The sequence below is a fragment of the Hylobates moloch genome, unplaced genomic scaffold (genome assembly GCF_009828535.3).
Source record: "Hylobates moloch isolate HMO894 unplaced genomic scaffold, HMol_V3 SCAFFOLD_15, whole genome shotgun sequence".
Taxonomy (NCBI): domain Eukaryota; kingdom Metazoa; phylum Chordata; class Mammalia; order Primates; family Hylobatidae; genus Hylobates; species Hylobates moloch.
The window spans coordinates 59,306,365-59,322,133 of record NW_026652290.1 but is presented as its reverse complement, the minus strand read 5'-3'; the positions used below and the strand labels follow the sequence as shown (position 1 = coordinate 59,322,133).

At 39.2% G+C, this 15,769-nt stretch overlaps 1 protein-coding gene across 1 annotated transcript in view; it reads left to right on the top strand.

Annotated features, from left to right (window-relative positions):
- Window positions 1-14,285, top strand: part of ACTR2 (actin related protein 2) — a 44,564-nt gene extending 30,279 nt beyond the window's left edge. Inside the window, exons 7-9 of the mRNA XM_032176424.2 lie at window positions 3,908-4,053; window positions 7,771-7,903; window positions 11,614-14,285. Coding sequence (XP_032032315.1) covers window positions 3,908-4,053; window positions 7,771-7,903; window positions 11,614-11,784 — 450 coding nt within the window. The 3' untranslated portion in view covers window positions 11,785-14,285. The remainder of the gene's footprint in view (window positions 1-3,907; window positions 4,054-7,770; window positions 7,904-11,613) is intronic.
- Window positions 14,286-15,769: the final 1,484 nt, after the last annotated feature.

Here is a 15,769-nt window from a genome sequence, read left to right as displayed (position 1 = left end):
TTCCAAGTCTTTGCTATTGTGAATAGTGCTGCAATAAACATACGTGTGCATGTTTCTTTATAGTAGCATGATTTATAATCCTTTGGGTATATACCCAGTAATGGGATCGCTGGGTCAAATGGTATTTCTAGTTCTAGATCCTTGAGGAATCACCACATTGTTTTCCACAATGGTTGAACTAATTTACTCCCAACAGTGTAAAAGCGTTCCTGTTTCTCCATATCCTCTCCAGCATCTGTTGTTTCCTGTCTTTTTAAGGATCGCCATTCTTACTGGCATGAGATTTTGTGGTTTTGATTTGTATTTCTCTAATGACCAGCAATGATGAGCTTTTTTTCATATGTTTATTGGCTGCATAAATGTCTTCTTTTGAAAAGTGTCTGTTCATATCCTTTGCCCACTTTTTGATCAGGTTATTTGTCTTTTTCTTGTAAATTTGTTTAAGTTCCTTGTAGATTCTGGATATTAAGCCTTTGTCAGATGGATAGATTGCAAAAAATTTTTCCCATTCTGTAGGTTGCCTGTTCACTCTGATGATAGTTTCTTTTGCTGTGCAAAAGCTCTTTAGTTTAATTAGATTCCATTTGTCAATTTTGGCTTTTGTTGCAATTGCTTTTGGTGTTTTAGTCATGAAGTCTTTGCCCATGCCTATGTCCTGAATGGTATTGGCTAGGTTTTCTTCTAGGAGTAAACCCATTTTGTAACTTAATCATCTCCAGATTTGCTCTGGAGATTCCTTCCTGAAGTCTTCTTGACAGTTTCTCTAGTTGTCAAATTTTCCATCTACCTGATGATTTTGGAAGAAAGTGGCTGGCACAGGGCAAAAGATAAGCAAACTAGAAATGTAAAACATGTTTTATTTCTTTCTTCTCTCTTTTTCTCAAAGAATTTGAGGTAGGCTACAAAAATATATACAAATAGGCTGGGTGTAGTGGCTCACACCTGTAATCCCAGCACTTTGGGAGGCTGAGATAGGAGGATCACTTGAGGCCAGGAGTTCATGGCCAGCCTGGGCAATATAACGAGACCCTGTCTCTACAAAAAAATACAAAGATTTGCCAGGCGTGGTGGCACGTGCCTGTAGTCCTAGCTAGTTGAGAGGCTGAGGTGGGAAGATTGCTTGAGCCCAGGAGTTCAAGGCTTAAGTTTTGAGGCAGGGAGCTAGGATTTCCCCACTGCACTCCAGCCTGGGTGAAGGAGCGAGACCCTGTCTCAAAAATAAAACAAAATCCATATATATATATATATATTTGATATATATATATTTGATATATATATACACACACACATATACACAAGTATAAAGTAATAAGCTGATGAATAAGTGAAGAGGGACATGGGTGGACAAAATACAGAACAGGATAAGATTTGGTGCAAAGAAATGGGATGCCTACAGTTTAACAGTTCATTAAGGTGGTCAGAAAACTTAAACTTGATCCCATGCTGGCCAGCAGCCAGAACATGGAGAGAAGCCGCACTGTCAGTCTTCAAGTGCTTAAGGAAGGAGGTTTTGCTAATAAGATCTGCTGTGTGAAGTTTTTCCAGATATTTTGGGTGATTTCATGTGAACCCACCTGAAGGTGGAGGTGGTTTTTTTAAGGGTATAAGTTTTGGTAACCTTTTTTTTTTTTTTCTTTCTCTTTTGAGACAGGGTTTCCTCACTCTGTTGCTCAGGTTGCAGTGCAGTGGCATGATCTCGGCTCACTTCAGTCTCAATCTCCCAGGGTTAGGTGATCCTCCCACCTCAGCCTCCTAGGTAGCTGGGACCAAAGCTGGAATCTAAACAATCATTGTAATTGGCCAGGTGCGGTGGCTCTTCCCCGTAATCCCAGCACTTTGGGAGGCCAAGATGGGAGGATCATTTGAGCCCAGGAGTTCAAGACCAGCCTGAGTAACAAAGCAAGACGCCATCTCTACAAAAAATAAAATTAGCCAGACATAGTAGTGTGCATCTGTAGTGCCAGCTACTTGAGAGGCTGGGGTGGGAGAATCACTTGAATCTGGGAGATTGAGGCTGCAGTGAGCCATGATCACACCACTGCCCTCTAGCCTGGACAACAGAGCAAGACCCTATCTCAAAAAATATATATATGTATTGTAGGGCCAGGCATGGTGGCTCATGCCTGTAATCCCAGCACTTTTGGGAGGCCAAACCGGGCAGATCACTTGAGGCCAGGAGCTCAAGACTAGCCCGGCCAACATGCAGAAACTCTGTCTCTACTAAAAATACAAAAATTAGCCAGGCGTGGTGGCACATGCCTGTAATCTCAGCTACTTGGGTGGCTGAGGTATGAGAATCATTTGAACCCAGTAGGCAGAGGTTGCACTGAGCCAAGATCAAGCCACTACACTCCAGCCTGGGCAACAGAGCGAGACTCTGTCTCAAAAAAAAATTATATTATAAATGTACTGTTAGACTTGTTAATGTAAAATTAATTCTGGTATCTCGTATGGAAATGTGTCAAATGCCAGCATACATGGGCGTGCTTATTACCTAAGACAATCCAGTGAATTGTGAAGTGTTAGGAGAGGAAGTTTCTACTTAACACTTCTCATTTAATTAAATATGAACACGATGTGTGACTGACAAGATTTTTTTGTACAAAGTCATAATATGATACCTGATTTGTTTAAATCTTATTTGCTTAAATTGAAATTATATTTATCAGTTATTTAAAATGTATTAGGACCTAGTAGGATACAACAGACTTGCCTAATAAAAATAGTCTAGATCAGTGTTCTGTAAACTTCTTTGATCATAAAACATTTTTTGGATTAAATGATTTGATAGAAGTGGCATACGTTATAAAGTATTTTGATGGCAAAATAATAGTTTCACAGAGTAATTATTTGATGAAATAAAATTATTTAAAATGTTTAAAGTGGCTAGGTGCAGTGGTTCATGCTTGTAATCCCAACACTTTGGGAGGTCGAGGCGGGCAGATCACCTGACGCCAGGAGTTCAAGACCAGCCTGGCCAACATGATGAAACCCCGTCTTTACTAAAAATACAAAAATATGCTGGCATGGTGGCACGTGCCTGTAATCCCAGCTACTCAGGAGGCTGAGGCAGGAGAATTGCTTGAACCTAGGAGACAGAGGTTGCAGTGAGCCGAGATCGTGCCATTGCACTCCAGCCTCGGCGACAAGAGCGAAACTCTGTCTCAATCAATCAGTCAATCAATGTTTAACATGTCTATTCTACATAGCAGAAATATCCATAAAATCACAAATATGTTAAAATTATAAAACTGTAGTAACACATACCAGCAATAATCAAAATACAATGGTTGGTCAGTGATGCTTGTTTCTGCTTTGCTGCAAACGTCATGCACTCATGCATCAGTGATTTCTCCAAGAAATTCCTGATATTTGGGGGCGTGGCATACCTTTTTTTTTTTTTTTTTTGAGACGGAGTCTTGCTCTGTCGCCCAGGCTGGAGTGCAGCGGCGCGATCTTGGCTCACTGCAAGCTCCGCCTCAGTTCACGCCATTCTCCTGCCTCAGCCTCCCGAGTAGCTGGGACTATAGGTGCCCGCCACCACGCCTGGCTAATTTTTTGTATTTTTAGTAGAGACGGGATTTCATCGTGTTAGCCAGGATGGTCTCGATCTCCTGACCTTGTGATCCGCCGAACTCGGCCTCCCAAAGTGCTGGGATTACAGGCATGAGCCACCGCGCCAGGCCTGGCATACCATTTTTAAAAGCAAAACAGAATGTGATGATAAGAACAGTTACCTAAATCTATTTAATTTACCTTTTTTTCCCCAAAATATATTTTAGGAAAAATTGTTGTTGGTAATGATTTTGGTTAGAGAACAGATGTATTTATAAGTACTAGTGTTCCGGAGAACACTGGGAAATTTTAATCTTTTGCTGATTAGTACCTGATTATTCTTGGTTTCTAGCTCCCAGATGGACGTATCATCAAAGTTGGGGGAGAGAGATTTGAAGCACCAGAAGCTTTATTTCAGCCTCACTTGATCAATGTTGAAGGAGTTGGTGTTGCTGAATTGCTTTTTAACACAATTCAGGCGGCTGACATTGATACCAGGTACATTAGAAATGGTGATTTCAAAGTTATTTATCAGAAAAATAATAAAAAAAGTTTTAAAATTATTTATCAGAAATAGATGGAATTAAATAGAATGACTAAGTTGTTTATAAACTTACTTGTAATTCAGACGTACAGAAAAGTTGCAAGAAAAATGCAGAAAACTTATCTATATCCTTTATCTAGATTTACCATTTTACTAATTCTGATGTTCTTCATGTTTGCTTTTTCATTCTGTTTTTTCTGAACCGTTTGAGGGTAGATTAAATGCATCAATTCTTTACTAGTTGGTGTTTCCTAAGGATAAAGATACTCTCTTACATAGTCATGCTGATTTCAGATCCTTTGGAGATACACCCAGTAGTGGAATTGCTGGATCATGTGGTAGTTCTATTTTTAACTTTCTGAGGAACCTCCATACTGTTTTCTGTAATAGCTGTACTAATTCACACTCCCACCAGCAGTGTACAAGGGTTTCCTTTTCTCCACATCTTTGCCAGTATTTGTTACCTTTCCTCTTTTTGATAATAGCCATTCTAACAGATGTGAGGTGATATCTCATTGTGGTTTAATTTGCATTTATTTCCCTGATGATTAGGGATGCTTAGCATTTTTTCCATTTGTATGTTAAAGGACTATGAAATGTCTGTTCAGGTCCTTTGCCCATTTATTAATTGGGTTATTTGCTTTCTTGGTATTGAGTCATTTGAGATTTGAGTTCCTTATATATTTTGGATATTAACCGCTTATCAGATGTCTGGTTTGCAAATATGTTCTCACATTCTATAGGTTGTATCTTCACTTTGTTGATTATTCCTTTGCTGTGCAGAAACTTCTTTTGTTGTTGTTGTTTGTTTTTTGTTTTTTGAGACGGAATGTCACTCTCTCACCCAGGCTGAAGTGCAGTGGCGCAATCTTGGCTCACTGCAACCTCTGCCTCCCGTTTTCAAGCGATTCTCCTGCCTCAGCCTCCCAAGTAGCTGGGATTACAGGCATGTACCACCGTGCCCAGATTTTTTTTTTTTTTTTTTTTTTTGTATTTTTTAGTAGAGATGGGGTTTTGCCATACTGACCAGGCTGGTCTCGAACTCCTGGCCTCAAGTGATCCACCCCCCTCTCAGCCTACCAAAGTGCTGAGAGAAACTTCTTAGTTTGATGTAAATGCATGTATTTTTGTTAGATATTGCCAAATTTCCCTCTGGCAATTGTATCATTTATCCTTTTCCACCAATCTGATGAGTGAGAAATTATTTCAGTGTAATTTTACTTTTTATTTCTCTCATTAAGAGTGAAGTCAAGCCAGGAGTAGTGGCTTCTGGCTGTAATCGCAGCACTTTGGAAGGCTGAGGCAGGAGGTTTGCTTAAGCCTAGGAGTTTAAGACCAGCTGGGGCAACATATGGAGATCCTGTCTTTACATAAATTTTTTTCAAAAAGATTAGCCAGGTGTGGTGGTGTACTCCTGTAGTCCTAGCTACTCAGAAGGCTGAAGTGGAAGGATAGCTTGAGCCTGAGAGGTAGAGGCTGCAGTGAGCCATGATTGTGCCACTGCACTCCAGTCTGGGTGACAGAGTGAGACCCTGTCTCTCCCCACTGCCACAAAAAAAAGTTACCAAAAAAATATATATATATATATCTAAAAACATATTTTTATATGTTTAAGGAACTTGTTTGAGATAGAGTCTCGCTCTGTCGCCAGGCTGGAGTGCAGTGGTGCAATCTCGACTCACTGCAACCTGGGTGGAGCGATTCTCCTGCCTCAGCCTCCCAAGTAGCTGGAATTACAGACATGAGCCACCACGCCCGGCCTTAAGGGACATTTTTAACTTTTTTTTTTTTTTTTTTTTGCAAATTGTTCCTGGCTTTTTGTCTGTAGATTTTGGAGTTTTTGGTGTTTTTTCTGTTTCGTTTTGTTTTTTGTTTTGTTTTTGTTTTGTTTTTTTTCCAGTTTTGAAAAGTTTTCTTTTAGCTTTCTGATGTCTTTCACAGATACTTTCTCTGTTTGCCATTTGTCTATTGCTCTTAGTGTTTTGGCCATGCAAAAGTTTGTTTTTATTTAGTCATATAAAAAGATTTATGGTCTTATTACATCTAGAGCTTGAGTCATAGTTAGAAATCCCTTCTCTACACTCAGGTTATAGAGGAATTCACCCAGAAGCATTTTGTACAGCAAGCATTTATTTGTGTAACCCTGAGTTAAATAGCCACCTAATTAATTTTGATGGGATGGCTTTGGAGCCAGGATAGTAATAGAAATTCATAAAAATAGCAATTGACTCGTAACAAGCTATAAACCTGGTGGAAGATGATCAGAAATCTAATCTAGCCTTCATAATTATGGTAAATTCTCATGATAGGGATTAGAGAGATGATTTTGTTCTTTGATTTGATGTTCATTCACAGCAAAATTGTATTTAAAAGTTCATGCCAGCTGGGCGCGGTGGCTCATGCCTGTAATCCCAGCACTTTGGGAGGCCGAGGCCGGCGAATCACGAGGCCGGTGAATCACGAGGTCAGGAGTTCGAGACTAGCCTGGCCAACATGGTGAAACCCCGTCTCTACTAAAAATATAAAAAATTAGCTGGGTGTGGTGGCGGGCGCCTGTAATCCCAGCTACTCGGGAGGCTGAGGCAGGAGAATGGCATGAACCTGGGAGGTGAAGGTTGCAGTGAGCCGAGATGGCGCCACTGCTCTCTAGCCCTGGCGACAGAGTGAGACTCTGTATTAAAAAAAAAAAAAAAAAAGAAGTACATGCCTGTTGCTGATTAGAGCTTTGACGTACCTAAAGCGCAGAGTCAGATTCAGTACCTTCTCCACAGAGTTTGCATTGCAAAGTGGAACAACTCAAATTTTGTTTTGTGTTGTTCTGCATGTTGAAAATGTACATGTAAATGCTTATGAGTACTTATCACATTAATCTGTATTTCAACTGCTTAGTTTATGTGACATTCACTGGGCTTGCTTTGGCAATTAAATACAAAAGCAATGCTTTGTTAGAGTTGCAGTAGCTTTAGCCATTGAGAACCTGGAAGCCAGGTTGAATAAGGCCAAAATGGGTGCAAATCAGTTCCCAAACTTTACTGTGAGAATTATTCCTCAGACCCTCACTCAGATTCTGTTACTTTTACTACATATGCAGTCTTTTTAGATTGGATTATCTGATATCATAGATATCAGAATAGAGGGTACTGCTATCAGTAGATAGCAGGGTACTGTATCAGAAAAGAGGGTACTGCTATAAGAAGCATACACATCAGTCTAGCCAAAAATAACAGCAGACAGCCTCTAAGCAAAGGAACAAAAAAGAGAAAACTACAAAAGATAAATGAAAAATTAAAAAGCAGGAATTCTGGATTAAAGTAGAATAGGGCTAATTATAGTAAACAACCACATCTTAGTGGCTGTAGGGAAGCATGTGATAAAATAGTTTGTAATGTAAATCTTGGTCATTATTAGAAGTCTCAGTTACATTCACAAAAAAGTGTATTATATACTTTTAGAAGTATTTTATTTTCATCAAAATTGTAAAAAGATTTTATATGTAAAGAGGGGTCGTTACTTCACAATAGTAATAACAGCAAATATTCAGCCCTGTGATTTACATGTGGAATTTTATTTAATTCTCTCAGCAACCCCGAGGCTGACATAAGTAACAGTAACCCTGAGGTACCATTTTCCTAACCTAAAACTCCAAATGAATAACCATTGTGCCTTTCTAGATCTGAATTCTACAAACACATTGTGCTTTCTGGAGGGTCTACTATGTATCCTGGCCTGCCATCACGGTTGGAACGAGAACTTAAACAGCTTTACTTAGAACGAGTTTTGAAGGGTGATGTGGAAAAACTTTCTGTAAGTATTAGTAAATCAGCTATTACTAACATTCTTTTAAAAGGCTATACAGTAGTTTGTGAATCTTGACAACCACCAGAGGGAGCAAGACGTCTTCCAAAACAAATTCCTGCTGCAGTCAAGTACATCCTGGAAATGATAGGAAGAAGGAAATAGTTCAAGATAAGCTCTGGTCACCTCTATAGAGTCGATGGATGGAGGCAGTGAGGTCAGGGCCAAAAGTTCTGGTTCATCTGTAACAACCAGCACGGACTCTGAGGCACCTGTATATGCATGAGAAGAACCTGCTGTACTATAGGGAAATAAATGCCCCACTTGAGTTTTGTTCTTTTTTTAAACTTATTTTTTGGATATGCAGTCAGCCTTCAGTGCTTCTCTTGGGCTGTCTCATATTTCTGACTTTATTTGTTGCATATGTTGTCTTCTCAGTCAGATTGAAAAACATCATGTCTCAAATTTTTTTGCATCCCGGTAACTGTCATAGCTCTTGAAACAGACTTTAATTGGTAATTGTTGGTATGTACAGTAGAAAGAAATTTTAAACTAGTAATAGTTGATGTTTCTTTTTTTTTTTTTTTTTTTTTGAGACGGAGCCTTGCTCTGTCACCCAGGCTGGAGTGCAGTGGCACACGATCTCGGCTCACTGCAAGCTCCACTTCCCAGGTTCACGCCATCCTCCTGCCTCAGCCTTCCGAGTAGCTGGGACTACAGGCACGCCCGCCACCAGGCCAGCTAATTTTTTGTATTTTTAGTAGAGATGGGGTTTCACCGTGTTAGCCAGGATGGTCTCGATCTCCTGACCTCGTGATCTGCCCATCTCGGCCTCCCAAAGTGCTGGGATTACAGGCGTGAGCCACCGCACCCGGCCGTAGTCGATGTTTTTTTGGCATGGGTTTTTGTGTTTTTTCCACCAAACTCTGGACTATGTGAAGTATACAGTATGTGCTGTATACTCAACCAAGAGTTATCTAATCCTGAGTTAATCTCTCAGCTTTGTCTCACTGACTTTGATCAACTGTTTTAGATAATGAGATTATGTACAGAGTACTGTATGTTACATCTTTCATATATGACTCATTGTTGAAATTAAATTGAGTATGGGCTCACATACATTAAACAGATTAACAGACTGGAAAGGAGCCATACTGTCTAAGTACTTCACTCATTTTTCTGATTTTATTGAGTTTTACATATGATTTATAATTAATCTCAGGTGATCATTTATTCAGCAAACATTTCTTGAACTCCTGGGTGCCAGGCATAGGTCTAGGTGCTGGGGACAAACAAAACAATGAAAACAGAATCCCTGCTTTTAGTCTAAATAATGTATTAGTGGTAATAAATGATATGAAGAAAAGTAAGGTGAAGAGATGGAAAATGTTAGTGGTTGGGGAGGTCGTGTGCTCCTTCATAAACTGTGATCAGGAAAGGCCTTTTGGGTGAAGTGACTTTTGATCAGAGACCTAAGTTGAGCGTGAGAGGAGTGAGCCATGTGACTGTCTGGGGGAAGAATCTTCCAGGCAGGAACAATGCAAAAGCCCCAGGTTGGTGGGAGTGTGCCAGTGTGGCTGGAGCAGAGTGAGCAAGGGAGGGGGGCAGGTGGGATATGAGGTCAGAAGGGTAGCAAGAGGGCAGGTCTTGTTCAGCCATGGTAAAGAGTTTGGCTTGACTCCTAGTGAAATGGAAAGTCTTGGGTGCGCGGGCGGTTTAAGCAGAGAAATGATAGGATCTGATGTATATTTTTAAAGGATCATTAAGTCTGGTGTGAATAGACTCTTGGGGGAAGAGGGAACAAAGGTGGGCATAGAGAGACCAGTTAGGAGGCACTGAGAGGAGGGGAGGGGTGGTAGAGTTTTAGAATAGAGGAGGAGGTTGAAATGGTTGTTTTGGAGAATGGAAGAGAGAATAGAGAAATGTAATAGGATTGCCATACAGCAGGAAGGGCTCAGTTGAGGTTAGTGATACTTTAAAGCAAGATGTTTTGTTTCTTTCCTATCTTGTTCAGCTGCTTGAGAGTGGGTGCAATTTGTCTGTAGGAATCTGTAGATGAGTTCAGCAAGGAGGGGAATGGTAGATGGAATGATCTGATAGAATGAGTTTCAGTGGGGCCGTGGAATTTTAGGGATGAGCGAGATAGAAGCAGCAATGAAGAGCAAGAACTCATATTACCAAACTTCCAGGATTAAGGTAGTGTGTGAGAGAGAAACAGTAAGCAGTTGAGATATTTACAGAAGCAGTGTCTTCAGGGGCTAGCTAAGTTTCCCTTAGATTAGAGGTGGGCATCTATAGCCCTTATGCCAAAACTGTTTTTTTTTTAAGTTTTATTGGAACACAGCCAAGCCCATTTGTTTACATAATATTACCTGTTGTCACATATTGTCTGTGGGCACCTTCTAGCTACATGTAGGGTTGGGTACTTGTCACGCCTGCCTCAAGTATCTGGCCCTTCACAGAAAAAGTTTGCTGACCCCTACCTAAGAGCAAGAAAGTTAAAGGAACAATTAAAACAGTCTCAGAATTGGTAAATAAACTGATGTTTTTCTTTATCTTGGATTGTCAGAACCCTTATAGTTCATATATGTGACATAAATATACAAATGATTTAGAATGACGTAGTTACATTGGGTCTTTTTTGCAGGATTGTGACACTGTAAATGAAAAACTTGCTATGTCATTTTAAGGTTTCTCTTTCAGGTGTTGACCAACCATAAAGATAAGGGTGTGTCCTTCCTAGACACTTAATAGTAGCTACAGAGCATAAAACTTTTCCCAATTGCCTTTAATTTTGGTTACTGTGTTCATTTTCTCATAACATCCTGATGATTTGTTTTGACCATATTTGGCCTTGTTTATTTTAAGAACATTTCATTTGATTTTGAGACAATAGAAAGTAAGCTTTGCTTAAAAGAACTTCAGTTTTACTCTATTGCACTAGACTAGAATCTTAACAGTATGAGACCTTGAAGAAGTCATGCAAGTCCTCTTTTTTTTTTTTTTTGAGACGGAGTCTCACTCTCGCCCAGGCTGGAGTGCAATGGCGCGATCTCTGCTCACTGCAAGCTCCGCCTCCCAGGTTTACGCCATTCTCCTGCCTCAGCCTCCCGAGTAGCTGGGACTACAGGCACCCGCTACCATGCCCGGCTAATTTTTTTGTATTTTTAGTAGAGACGGTGTTTCACCATGTTAGCCAGGATGGTCTCGATCTCCTGACCTCGTGATCCGCCCGCCTCGGCCTCCCAAAGTGCTGGGATTACAGGCGTGAGCCACCGTGCCCAGCCATGCAAGTCCTCTTATCCAGACTTCGTTTGACAGCAAAGTGACTTTCCCAAGTGGTCATCTGCCAGTGGATGGGAAATTTGCTCTGATTATGTCTCTGATGTTTGGTCTCTCAGTAGGGTGTTAAGTCATGTAATTTACTGATCAAATTAGGACACTCAAGAATGAAAAGGATGGTATTAATAATGATGGGACACCACATGTAAATCAGGACTGTTCCAAGCATGCTGGGATGGATGTATTGTCTCCTAAACATGAGCTTTGGGCAAATTACTAAATGTTTCTGTACCTCAGGTACCAAATCCTACTGTTCTACTTAATATCACAGGACTGTTGCAAGGTTGGGCGAGAGCATATATTTAAAAAGTCATTTTCATAAAAGCAGAAAGCACTGTGCACATGTACCATTTCATTATCCTTTCTTTCTCCTTTAGAAATTTAAGATCCGCATTGAAGACCCACCCCGCAGAAAGCACATGGTATTCCTGGGTGGTGCAGTTCTAGCGGATATCATGAAAGACAAAGACAACTTTTGGATGACCCGACAAGAGTACCAAGAAAAGGGTGTCCGTGTGCTAGAGAAACTTGGTGTGACTGTTCGATAAACTCCAAAGCTTGTTCCCATCACACCCGTAATGCTTTCTTTTTTCCTTTATTGCCAATCTTTGAACTCATTCAACTCCAGGACATGGAAGAGGCCTCTCTCTACCCTTTGACTGGAAAGGTCAAGTTTTATTCTGGTGTCTTGGGAAATCTTTGTTAAATTTTTGTTAATGTGGGTAAATCTGAGTTTAATTCAACTGCTTGCCTACATAGACTAGAGGGCTAAGGATTCTGTCTGCTGCTTTGTTTCTTCTAAGTAGGCATTTAGATCATTCCTGTAGGCTTCCTATTTTCACTTTACTGCTCTAATGCTGCTAGTCGTAGTCTTTAGCACACTAGGTGGTATGCCTTTATTAGCATAAGAAAAAACTTTAACAGGAGCTTTTACATATTACTGGGATGGGGGGTAGTTCGGGATGGGTGGGCAGCTGCTGAACCCTTTAGGGCATTTCCTCTGTAATGTGGCGCTTTCAACTGTACTGCCGCAGCTTTAAGTACCTTAAAGCTTCTCCTGTGAACTTCTTAGGGAAATGTTAGGTTCAGAACTAAAGTGTTTTGGGTGGGTTTTGTTGCGGGGGGAGGGTAACAGTGGGTGGTCTTCTAATTTTTATTTTTGAGGTTTTTTCACTGGAGTACATAGAGGAACTTTATTTACAGTACTTTGATTTGGCAGGTTTTCTTCTACTTGTGCTCTGCCTGGAGCTGTTTCCATATGATATAAAAAGCAAGTGTAGTATTCCATTACTTTGTGGCTTAGGGATTTATTTGTTTTTTAAAATCAACCATGTTAGCTGGGACTGGACTCCCTACAATCCTTCAATGTAAAAGTAACATTTAAAAATCCTTTGGGTAATTCAAATTACAGATTTAAAAGTGCTTAAGATCTGGTGTTTTGTTAATGCTTCTGTTTATTCCAGAAGCATTAAGGTAACCCATTGCCAAGTATCATTCTTGCAAATTATTCTTTTATATAACTGACCAGTGCTTAATAAAACAAGCAGGTACTTACAAATAATTACTGGCAGTAGGTTATAATTGGTGGTTTAAAAATAACATTGGAATACAGGACTTGTTGCCAATTGGGTAATTTTCATTAGTTGTTTTGTTTGTTTGTTTTTATTTGAAACCTGGAAATACAGTAAAATTTGACTGTTTAAAATGTTGGCCAAAAAAATTAAGATTTAAATTTTTTATTTGTACTGAAAAACTAATCATAACTGTTAATTCTCAGTCATCTTTGAAGCTTGAAAGAAGAGTCTTTGGTATTTTGTAAACGTTAGCAGACTTTCCTGCCAGTGTCAGAAAATCCTATTTATGAATCCTGTCAGTATTCCTTGGTATCTGAAAAAAATATCAAATAGTACCATACATGAGTTACTAAGTTTGAAAAATAAAAAGAAATTGCATCACACTAATTACAAAATACAAGTTCTGGAAAAAATATTTTTCTTCATATTAAAACTTTTTTTTAAGTAATAATGGCTTTGAAAGAAGAGGCTTAATTTGGGGGTAACTAAAAAGAAATGATTGACTTGAGGGTCTCTGGTAAGAATACATCATTAGCTTAAATAAGCAGCAGAAGGTTAGTTTTAATTATGTAGCTTCTGTTAATATTAAGTGGTTTTTGTCTGTTTTACCTCAATTTGAACAGATAAGTTTGCCTGCATGCTGGACATGCCTCAGAACACATGAATAGCCCGTACTAGATCTTGGGAACATGGATCTTAGAGTCACTTTGGAATAAGTTCTTATATAAATATCCCCAGCCTTTTGAGAACGTGGCTTGTTAAAGGACGCGTATATACGGCCAGTACCTACTGGCAGTTGGGTTCAGGGAAATGGGATTGACTTGGCCTTTGGTCCTTTGGTCATAATTTTAAAATATGGGAGTAGAAAACAACAAAGAATGGAATGGACTCTTACAACAATGAAAGAGCGTTTATCATTTGTCCCTTGAATGTAGAATTTGTTTTTGATTTCATAATTCTGCTGGTAAACGTGACGGTTAAAATGGTGTATTATGTGTATATATTATAATTTAGAAATACCATTTTATAATTTTACTATTCCAAGGTGACATAATGCATTTAAATTTGGGATTTGGTTGGAGTATTATGTTTAACTGGAGTTGTCAAGTATGAATCCCTCAGGAAAAAAAAAAAATTCTGTTTTAAAAAGCAATCTGATTCTTAGCTCTTGAAACTATTGTTACTTAAATTTCCAATAATTAAAAATTTTAAATTTTTAAATTAGAATTGCCAATACTTCTACCTTTGAGAAGGGTTTCTTAGAAATACATTTAGTAATGTCCCCAAGACATTAGTCTTACATTTAAACTTTTTTCTTTAAAACATGGTATTGGTGGTTAACTTTTACACAGTTCTGAGTACTGTTAATATCTGGAAAGTATCTTGAGATATCAGTGGAAAGCTAAACAGTCTAAATTTAACATGAAATACTTCATTTTGATTCAGAAAATAAAATCAGATTTTTTCAAAGTCAACTTGAATTTTGTCATTTCTTTCTAATAGTTATTTCTTGTTTCATTTTCTTGTTAATGCAAGATGAATTGACAGCTTTATGCTAGTCGTTAGGTCAAGTTCATGTCAGTGTTCTATTATTGACAAAACAACTCATTATTTCTGGTATGATTTTATAAATACATAAGAAAATAAAAGAGCGATTTATAGCTACATCAAAGGCTGTTTTCTTCCAACAAACTGTTTTGTCTCCCAAAAGATTTAAGGTGGCTTTCACAGAATTAGAAATGCTAAAGAGACCTGTGTGTAACGTGCCCCCTTTCAAGGACATATTAGCTCATCTGCAGACTTTTAGGCATATTATTTTTAACATATAAAAGAAGGATGAAAATACGTTTAACTGACCTTTTCTTGTTTTATACTAGCCTTGAGGATGAGGGCTGGAGAGTAGAGAGAGTATTTTTGCCTTTCCTTCTTAATGGACTTGTATGTGCAAACCTCATTGCCCGCTTCAGGGCCGGAGTCCCAGACAACGAACATAAAGGTTGTCTCTGGTGTTTCATCTAGTTTCTTCTGAGTTGTGGAAGAAGAATGTGATGACAGCTATCTCCATATGTAATGGAGGAAGAAAATACCAGGCACTGCATAGTGCCCTTGATGGAATGAATGTCTCTCAGTGCCCTTCATTTTTTTCCTCCACCCACAAACTTTGACTGTTATACAATTGAGTGAGTTTATTAACTGTATTAATTTTAGAACCATCAAAGAGGGTAGCCAACTAAAGTGAACCAGAAACTCTAGGATTAATCTAAACTCGATTTTTTTTTTCTTTTGAGACGGAGTTTCACTCTTGTTGCCCAGCTGGAGTGCAATGGTGCGATCTTGGCTCACCACAGCCTCCACCTCCCGGGTTCAAGTGATTCTCCTGCCTCAGCCTCCCGAGTAACTGGGATTACAGGCATGTGCCACCACGCCCGGCTAATTTTGTATTTTTAGTAGAGAGGGTTTCTCCATGTTGGTCAGGCTGGTCTCGAATTCCCGACCTCAGATGATCCGCCTGCCTCGGTCTCCCAAAGTGCTAGGATTACAGGCGTGAGCCACTGTGCCCGGCTAGGCTCAATATTTAACATGCTGTCTAACCTTGGACTAATTGGCCAACTACACACAATACTGGGATACTGTTTTCCTCTGGCTCAAAAATCTCTGACCTCTTTGAAGACTAAAAAAATGCTACATCAGAGGTAAGTGGAGGAGGTAAAGGGAAGTACCTGGGAAAGCATGTTTGCATGTGTGAATAACTAAAAGGCTAAAATTAGTGACTTTAACCATTATATTGGAAGTAACTTTTAGTCATAGAATAGAAATAAACTTGATTTAGAGGAGGTGAAAATAAGGCAGCTATTACATAAATTTCAAGTGATGTTCACATTAATATAACATTTTAAAAGCATTCTAAAGCATCTTTCTTTGTATTGTTTAACATCTGAAATTAGGAAGAAAGAAGCTA